The sequence below is a fragment of the Lycium ferocissimum genome, chromosome 2, assembly GCF_029784015.1.
Source record: "Lycium ferocissimum isolate CSIRO_LF1 chromosome 2, AGI_CSIRO_Lferr_CH_V1, whole genome shotgun sequence".
Classification (NCBI taxonomy): Eukaryota; Viridiplantae; Streptophyta; class Magnoliopsida; order Solanales; family Solanaceae; genus Lycium; species Lycium ferocissimum.
In genome coordinates, this window is record NC_081343.1 from 56,756,289 (window position 1) to 56,766,299 (window position 10,011).

A 10,011-nucleotide genomic window follows, 5' to 3' on the forward strand; every position below is an offset into this window, starting at 1 on the left:
TTGCCAAATTTGTGCTAGCGAGCTCAATTTTCCCTTTCTAGCGCCGGCCCCTGACACCGATGCGGTCATCTTCTGATGTGTTGGTTGAAACTTCACGCCTTCTGCGTTGTAGCTATCTTCAGGCATGAGAATTTTGTTTTAGTTCGATGATTGGCTTTATAAGTTGTGAGAGATGGTATTTATAAAAAATGGAAATAAAAATAGTGTTATTGCTTTGTTTTGAATTTTAGGATCTTTTTGTTGTTTAAACGGTACGGAGTCTCTTTGGCAGTAGATATTTTAGGCCTATTTTTTATGGTTAAATTCATTAACTTATAAAGTGAATTCTTTCTATGCATTTGTTTGGTGTACCTTCTGCAAACTTGTTTGTTAACACTAGCACCCTTCAATCATAAAAGATTTCCTCTAAACAAATGTCAATCTTTCCTGATTATTGTCTGGAGTTTAAGTACTCAAAAGCAAAGAAAACGAGAATTTTCAGGAGTAATAGAAGTTGTGTCGTTTTATTTCTTTTAATTTGAGCAAAGGTCATTTCTGTCATACCACTAATACTTGAAATGTTTCATGCATGGACCGGCTGCAGGTACTTTTTCTATTGCACATTTGGTTCATGGCATCTTCATTGTAAGGAGACTTGTGTGTTGTTTATTTTTTAAGTGTAAAAGTCTTGCTCAACTTGAAAGTAGTGAATTCTTATTTTCACTGTTTAAATTTGTAGAATTGAATATTTGTTACCTTGATATTCACTACTAGAAACATAAATTTTTTCCACCGACAGTCAGTGGAAAATATCATTATTTATCTTTTGTTCTATTTTTGACAATAAATCGAACCTTACTAAATATTCTAATTACTGTAATGTCATCCATTTTCTGTTTCTATCCTGTTCGATTTGATAGAAATATCTTCATTTTGTTACTCTGAGATGTATATATACATCATATTCGATTGTGATTTTCATGTTCTTTTAGCATAATTTTCTGATGGTCACGTGATAAATTAATTATTTTTACTTGAGGTAACTTTGCTGGTAAAACTTCTACACATAAAGTATTTGCAATTATAGCCAACATGCTCATAGTTCATATGTAAGTTGTAATGTTATATGACATCGTTGAAACATTAAACCAAAAAGTAAGAGCATTGTTAAGTTGAATATTTAGTATAAACAAAATTTAAGCATCCAGCGGTATCTAATAATCATCTTATGTTCAACAACTTGTATTTTCTACCTTCAAATATACCTTCAAATATAATGTAACTCATCACATAACATATTCTAAATTCACTGCATAGTTCTATAATGTTTTTTCTATTAGTATGGAAGTTGCACGTGTCCACAAATTAGTTCTTAATAAAAACTAGCATTGGGCCCTGTGCCCACACTTCCCCCATAAAATTCAAGTTGTCATAATGGAAGAAAATTTACTTATTTGACCAAGTCAAGCCAAGGTTTTACTACTTGAGAAGACAAATACCTACTTCTCAACAAATTAGTACTGATACAGACATCGGGAATGGAACCAAATGAGGCCCTCAAATAACCGGTCCCCTAGACCCTGGATGTACTCCTTTATTGTAGTATGTACATTTGTCTTTTGATGTTCAGCTGCTTTCATTTACTGCTTTCCTTATATTCACGCATCTTTAACTCAAATGCTTTATAAGCTCATTCCCTTTGAAATTCTATTTCATTAGAACTTTAAAATTTGAATTTGAATGGAATTAAACATGCCCGTTCAGTAAGAAAAACCGTCTCTTACAAAAGGTCTGGTCTTTGATCTATAAATAACAAATGATCCTGAGAAGATCTCAGGACTTGACATGTTGCATCCTGAGAAGATATCAGCTCCTTAACTAGTTCGTTTTAAAAAAATTCACCAACACTAGCACACTGGGAAAACAATATTCATATATTTTGGAACATATGCATGGCATCAACTGCTAATAAAAAAAAGGATGAAAACAAGCATTACAAATTATAAAACAGATAGTACAACCAGTAGTTCTTTTTATTATGAAAAACAACATCAAGCAACTAACAGCGAGTAATTCAGTTCCTTTTTCCCTGTTTCAAGTTTTTCCATTTCACATAGAAGCCACAGAACTTGGATTGACTCTGCTGCAAACATCACGAATTTCTAATTGAGCACCCGCCAAAGGAGGCAAGTTCCCCATCTTGATCATAGCAGCAGCAAAATCTCCCAAGAAAACGTTAACATCATTGCTATAAGTTGTTACAATAGCAGCAGTTGTACTATTCCCGGTCAACACTTGATCCGAGAACATTATCCCCTGGTTCCTGTTTAAGTCATCGTAGTAAACTTTGTCGAACACAGCTGGAGTTGTATCCAATTGTTGCAAATTGGAGTCGGTTAGCGTGGCGGAGCAGTTGCATTGAAGTTGTGCAGCAGGGTTAACATTGGCGCTGACACACACGGTTGCACACCTGGCAAAACCCACGGTGTGGGCCCCGGCTAGCGCCACCATTTCACGGACAGTGAAATTTTTGTCGTCGAATTTCTGTATTTGGACTGTTAGGTTGTCGAATGGAGCTGGAAGTTGAATTGTAGAACCATTGAAGTTGGCTGTTCTTGCATCCCTTCTTCCTAGTGTGACGTTATAGGTTTGTCCTCCTAGCTGTCATATACGAAAAACAGAGTTTGAAGTTAAGAGTTTAGGTTATACGTATGCACTGAAATAACTGTAGAATTTAATTATTTACAATCACTTCACTTAGGATGTAATTATAGGTGAATTTAATATAGTAAAACGGTAGAGATTTGAGTTAGATAACATTGTAAGAAAAGGATTTACACATTAGTGTGATTCTATTGGATTGGTTATACCAAGTCATACTCTATTTCCAGTTTTCTATGTCAGACTTAACATGTTAAGTTTCCGTTGTTGTAAGTCAATTGAACTTAATAGCATAAAATCACAGCAAATTTTAGGCAGAAATTTCCAACGGAATTCATTGGAAATTGGCTCGTTGGCAACGTTCCAGATAGACTTTCCATCAAAAATCCCTTAACGATATTACCTATTTCTAACAGGATATCTGTCAAAAAATCGTGTTTTTTTAATAGTAAATTTTCCACGCTAACTGTAACAGCACATACCATACACTACACACAAGAACTATATGCTTGATATTTTAGTGGTGGTCTAATTAAGGAGAAAGTAACATTTGGGATGTAGAGGATTGAAAGTTATAATAGACTTACTTTAGCAACAGAATCACGAGCTGCAATGGCTAAGATGTCAGCACAAGATACAGAAGTGTTGGGGCATGTATCTTTAACTCTTTGTTTAGCTTGTGCTATGACTTCATAACCTCTGGCTGAGTTGTTGTTGGGTGGTGAGTTTTGTTCCCCTGTGAATGATCCAGGAATATCATCTAGAAGAATACCTCCATCACAACCCTGTGTTTTTTTTTTTTTTTTTTTAAAAAAAGATAGCTATAATTAGTCCATTGTATAATCAGCTATAAAAGATACGAGTAGCTATAATTAGTCAACTACTATATAATCAGCATTTCAGCATAATATGCTTTTAATATGAAAACGTGGAAATGACATTCAAGTACTTTCAAAGTTAAAAAGCATGAAGAGCTTTATTATTAGGATAAAAATAAGAAAAAGCTAAGTCACAGTCAAAAAAGAGTTGGAAGGCAGAATAGACTTTTCAAAGTTAGGTTGGGCTTGACTTTTTAAAAACTACTATCAATTTATTGCAACGTATAATTCCAAGGAGACGTTCTTGCTGCACTTGTTCCATGCAACTTCACAACTACTTTTTGTAACTCCAACCCCCGCCCCCCCCCCCCGCCCCCGGCCCACGCGGTCGGCGCCCCTTCCCCCAAAAATAAAATGTCAACACACATTTTTCATCAATATTTTAAAAAGCGAGACGTAAGGCGAGGCGTAAGCTCCATGAATATTTAATTTTTAATATTTTATAAAATAATATAATTATAATAAATATTTTTAAATAGGTAAAATCATATAAAAAAAATTGGTAAAGTGATATATATATATATCCTCACCAAAAACTAATTAAAGCAATCCATTATACGCCACTTACAACTTGTAATTATACATAATTTTACAAGTATAAACAATACAATGAAATAAAAGCTATTATGAAATGCAAATCAACTCTAACATCTTAACTTTCAAACAATGAAAAAATCACAATTTCTTAAAACAATATTACTATCATACTATTTATTTTATCTCTCTATAAACAAATAATCAATAAACTTTATCAGTAATATATATGATTAAAACGTAACTCCTTCGTGAATAAAAATAAAATTACTTTCAAATAGCGAAATAATAAAATATGATAATTTGGATACACAGGACAAAAGACCAATGAAAAGTGAAAATGTATAATTCGACTATGTATTTTTAAAAGAAATATTAAGTGATATTCACCCTCACGATATTCTCAAATAATAAATATACAATACTACAACTTGTTATTTGAGTTACACCCAATCATCTTATTTCTATAGTTGAACAACTATTAAATATCATTCATTTGTTAAAGAATTATGAGGGTCAACGATTTTAATTAAGAAATTTAACATATAATTTGTGTAAGAACTGTTAGGCTAGCCCCGAGCGTTGGATGTTAGGCGTCTTTAGGGCGTACAGTCGGGCGCTTAGGGCGTAAGCCTCACAGGAACTAAGCCTCACAGGAACTAAGCCCCGCACGTGAGCCCCGGGGCATTTTTCCAGTGCCCCGCCCCGAGGCGAGTCTTGAAACTGCCTTTTAAAACACAGCTTTTCATTATCATCGTAATATTAAGTAGGCATTTCGACATGCAATTTGAAACTATGCTTTGAAATCAGCGTTTGGACATGCATTTCATCTCATGGTTTGAAATCCCAAATCATCCCAAAATGACATGATTTGGGGTTTCAAACCATGGTTTCAAAAATTTTATATATAAAACTTGATCCATAAGTTTATATTTTGTAAAAAAAGACTCATAAGTTGATAGATAGTTTTAACGATTACTCTCACCAACCATTTTATGTCTACCATGTGTAAGACATATGTTATTAAAGAGTAGTTACATTATTATTCATGTTAAATTTTCTTTTCTATTAGACTAAAATTTGATCAATTGATGTTGTATTTTTTAGAAAGACCTTCTACTACATACTCCCTCTGTTTCAATTTGTTTGAACCTATTTCCTTTTTAGTCTGTGCCAAAATGAATGACCTCTTTCCTAATTTGAAAATAAATTCACTTTATGAATGATTTACAGCCACACAAATTTTCAAGGCTTATTTTGAACCACAAGTTTTAAAAGTCTTCCCTCTTTCTTAAATGTCGTGCCCAGTCAAATGGGTTCATATAAATTGAAACTGAGGGAGTATTAATTTTGTTATAAACTATGACTTGCTCATTTGGTAAAATTGTGTAAGAATTGAATATATTTTGATAGTTTTCACAACTTGTAGGGTTTTTATGTCTATAAGAAAAGATATAACTTAAGAAATTCAAACTACATGTCCAAATATAATTTCAAATCATGGTTTCATCTCATGATTTCAAACCACGTCCAAACGGCTCCTAAACAGTTCTCGTAAGTATATTTATAATTGTTATACATTTTATTAGTATTCAATAGCATCAACCATTTTACCATAAGATAATATATTTGTTTTGATCGTATTTTGGTGCGCATGCATAATAAATTTTTGGAGCTCGTACCGTCAGATATTTCAAACAGTTTTACGGTCCAGAATCACTTTTCTTTCTGACCACTTAAACATTTAAAGGAGGACATTTTGAAAGAAACAAATATTTGTCCCAAGAAAATGATATTTTTGTATGTTATAAATAATTTAATTTTAAAATTCTCGTTTTTTTCTTAATAAGATAAGTTATAGTCATATAGCGTAAATATCTAACTTATTTTAGACTATAAGTTTCACATTTTTTTTTCTTTTTCAAACTTGTGAACAGTCAAACACTGTAACATAAAATGAGAGCAGTAGAGAAAGAGTGAAGGATTTACGTCAACAAAGCAGTCATGGAAGTGGAGACGAATGAGAGATGCTCCCATGCGCGTTTCTGCATCAATAGCACTGTTCACTACTCCTTGCACAGCTGAGAAAACGCATGCTTCTGGAGATTGCTGACTCAACTTGTCTGATTTTCTCTCAGCATTATTATTTAAGGTTAAAATGCTGGCTGCTGATTCCAACAAACCAAAATCTGGAGAAAGATTTTGGAGTACTCCCTTATTCATGGCTTCATAAGTATTTCTATAAATAGCAACACCTGCAAGTGCAAGAGCCAAAAGACTCAGGGCAAGGCTCAAATGACTCAAACGAAAAGCCATGTGATTAGTGAAAGAAATGTATAAGGAAGAAATAACCAAAGGCTTTGGAGATGATTTTGCTTATAATTTTGGCTTCTATTTATAGGGAGTGAATACTACAATTAGTCAAATTCTGCTTTAAATAATTGTGTAATTACAAACTGATAATTGTCGTTTGCTGAGGAATTGACTTTTATTACTCCCTTTTTTTTATCGTGCTTTTTTCATATGTGTATTTTAAATATTTTGAATTATTAATTATTGTGACTTATAATGTGTTTTACATAGTTTTCAAATATGCAAATTTGATTTTAAAAAATTTAAAGATTCTATATCCAAATTAAGGATCGAAATTAAGAAGTTTGACTCTCAAAATTCGAACTATAACAGATAAAATTGGACCGATTGAGGGAATAATAAAGTACATGATTTTCTTCATTTCTAGTTCTAGCCGTGTTACGTGTGCTGCTTCCTTTGGGCTTTGGCTATGTTTCTCCGATGATTATGTCAATTGTCAAGGGTTGTAAGTTTCTTTCATGTAGTCACAATCACTAATATCATTTTATTCGATTTTTTTCTTTCACATTTGGTGCAAAAGCACTAGGTTCCTTATGATCAAGAACAAAGAAGAAAATTCCAATTTGTTCTAATTTACTTAGTATCTGTTTGACCGTAAGTAATAAAGACAGTTTAAGCCCAACTGGTAGCCACTAGCCAGGTTGTGACGATAACTTCAACCGAGTTTGTATATACTGTATATGAGAGAAAAAGCTAATTGAAGAAAGCCCACTAAAATTAAGGAATTAAGAATAGATATATAAAAAGATATTAATTCTGAATATACAGTGAATAAGATTATTGGAAAAAATCTACGGTTACTTTTTCCCTCCAGGCCTAGCGCTGCGGGTAATAGATTATAGATATAAGCTTGTTGATTAATTTGGTTTGACATTGGTACTATACGATCGAGTACGTCATACTGTGAGGAGAAAAGTCTACAAATACAAGTTTCAACTTAGAAAATTTAAGAAAACCGGGTTCCATATATAGTTGAACAAATAATAATCAGTACACTTCAGTCGGGATTTATGATATGGTTTCACATGCACGGACTTTTGAGTTAAATACTGTACAATATATAGATGGAAGACTTAATACATAGTCGGCCCCATAGTTCAAGAAGGGTACGTCTGAAAATTATAAAAAGAAGTAAAAGTTTAGTTAATCAACAAATGAATATTTGGAACTTACTTGAATATACAACTGTAAGTAAAGAAGATGTCATAATCATTCTTAATGACTAAGATAAAATATTACTAGCAAATTTTAAAAGACAAACTAAAGTTCTACACTTGAAGTTTCTAATACTATGGAAGCAAACAACATTTTACTAATATCGTTACAAATCTGACCACATATGCACCGGAGGGTCACCCTTAATATGAGTCTTGATTTTAAGTCCTGAAAATAGTAAAACTTTCAATAGAGAGAATTTAACTCTTCTGTGAATCTTCTTAGTGTTGATTTAAATTAACCGAATCACTAAATTTAAAATTTTGAATATGTGCCAGAATAAAATCTTAAGCTCTAGTTTTTGATCAAACATTATCATATAAAATGAATTTAAAAGAGTATAGTAATATTGCTTCTAATTGTTTAAAATAATTCCCATAAATTCAAGAAGGGTATGAAATTATAAAAAAAGTGAAAGCTTAGTCAATCACAAAATAAATGTCTGGAACCTACTGAATATAAAACTGCACTTAAGGAAAATGACATAATCATTTTTAATGGCTAAATCAAATATTATCAAAATTTAAAGAAAAACCTAAAGTTCTACGCTTGAAATTTTTAATATTATGGAAGCAGAACATTTTTTTTTAAAAGAAATATGTACAAACTTATTGGAGTTGGTAGCTTTATCATATGAGTGTGGCTTAAGCGTGCTTATGCTAGTCAATTATTTTAAATGAAACTGCCATTTTATTGTCTGGAAGCTTATACTAGTCAATTCATGCGTTTTAGGTACGTACGAGACATGATATACACATTTCTGCCGTGAAACACGAACGGCGAAACCTTAGGAGAAAGGAGAACGTGGATGACACAGAGTAATTTGGTGGATCTTGGTGATTCTTTGTCCCTTTTATCTTTTTCTGTTTGAGTGTTTTTGGTTCGAAGGAAGATATTTTGCACAGAAAATGATTTATTGCAATTTAAGAAAATAAATAATTTTTCTACTTATTTTTTCATGTTTGGTAAATATTTTTTAAAATATTATTCCAATAAATTTATATTAATGTAAGCAAACACTGCAGCTGAAGGTGGGAGTAGGCAGTGGCGGCAGGATTTTCACCTAGAGGATTCAGAAATATGAAGAAGTAAATATACGAAGAAGGCAAAGAGGTTCAACAGATATATATACATAAAAATAATAATTTTAACCTTATATATACAATGTAATTTTTCGCTAAATGGGTTTGGATGAATTGCCTGGGGCCTACCTAACTCCGCCCCCGAGAGTAGGAAGAGACAACCAGCGCGAAATGTGATTCATGAACCCATCAGAATAAAGTCAGTTTTTCTATTATTTTTTTAAAATAAATGAAAAATATTTTAGCTAACTAAGCAAGAGAAGTTCGTCCATACCAAACACATCCTTTGTGTTTGTCCTTTTCTTGGTTTTTTTTTTTTTTTTTTTTTTTTTTTTTTTTTTAAACGTTTTTGGGTTAGTAACTTGGAAAAGGATTGGCAATCAGATAAATATGAATAGGGGAAAGGGTCAAAAATGTCCCTCTACTTTGGGAAAAAAGTTAAAAATATCCTTCATTATAAATTTGGTTCAAAAATACCCCTCTTATCATGAAAGTTTTCAAATATACCCCTATCTTAACAGAAATCTCCAACATAACCTGATTTCACTTTTAAACCCGCTCTATTTTAACCCGATTCAACTATATAAAAAATCCATATGCAATCAACTTATTTCCGAGTACTACATCTGGAGCTACTAGGCACAGGATGAGGTTTTTTATTTAGTTGGTTCAGGTTTAAATAGAGCAGGTTTAAAAATGAAATCAAGTTATGTAGAGAATTTTCCACTAAGACAGGAATATATTTGAAAACTTTCATGATGAGAAGAATATTTTTTATCCAAATTTATAATGGAGAATATTTTTATCTTTTTTTCAAAATAAAGGGATATTTTTGTTCCTTTTCCCATATGAATATTTGTGAGGCAATTTGTCAAAGGTCCAATTTTCCGTCGGACAAATAGTCTATGTTCTAGAATTGGGAATAGAATAAGCACATGGTTGCGTATCAAACCAACTCTCCGCACCGACAATTTCTTTATTGATTGAGCCTTAGAAGAATACTAGCAATATATGCATGTGCGATGCACGGACTGAACGTGTTTATTCGCTTTAATTAATCAGTCTTTAAAGTTTGTATTTTGTAAATAATTTTTAAAAATTTGTCATTGTCATGACAAAGAAAATTATTCATCGATGTGAAAAAGAAAATTAGTAAGAAGATGATGGAAAATTAATATTTTAATCCTAGATTTTTTCTTTTAAATTCTTTAATATCTCATATGTATACCGACAAGTTAATATCCATCTCAATTAATTAACTGTTCAGATCCAAACATAAGAACCATTGT

General features: G+C 32.1%; 1 protein-coding gene across 1 annotated transcript; it reads right to left on the reverse strand.

Moving 5' to 3' along the window:
• Positions 1-1,991: 1,991 nt before the first annotated feature.
• LOC132046254 (suberization-associated anionic peroxidase 1-like) lies at positions 1,992-6,430 on the reverse strand. Its single transcript, XM_059436832.1, has 3 exons — positions 6,042-6,430; positions 3,228-3,425; positions 1,992-2,640 (listed from the first exon to the last, which is right to left on the reverse strand). Exons 1-3 carry the CDS (start codon positions 6,366-6,368, stop codon positions 2,089-2,091), a joined length of 1,077 nt encoding a protein of 358 aa, XP_059292815.1. The 5' UTR covers positions 6,369-6,430; the 3' UTR covers positions 1,992-2,088.
• Between the last annotated feature and the right edge of the window lie 3,581 nt (positions 6,431-10,011).

Coding starts and splice junctions, on each gene's coding strand:
- LOC132046254 (XM_059436832.1), bottom strand. CDS start 6,368: ATGGCTTTTCGTTTGAGTCATTTGAGCCTTGCCCTGAGTCTTTTGGCT. Junction 3,426..6,041: donor TCCATGACTGCTTTGTTGAC/GTAAATCCTTCA, acceptor AAAAAAACACAG/GGTTGTGATGGAGGTATTCT. Junction 2,641..3,227: donor CTCGTGATTCTGTTGCTAAA/GTAAGTCTATTA, acceptor CGTATATGACAG/CTAGGAGGACAAACCTATAA.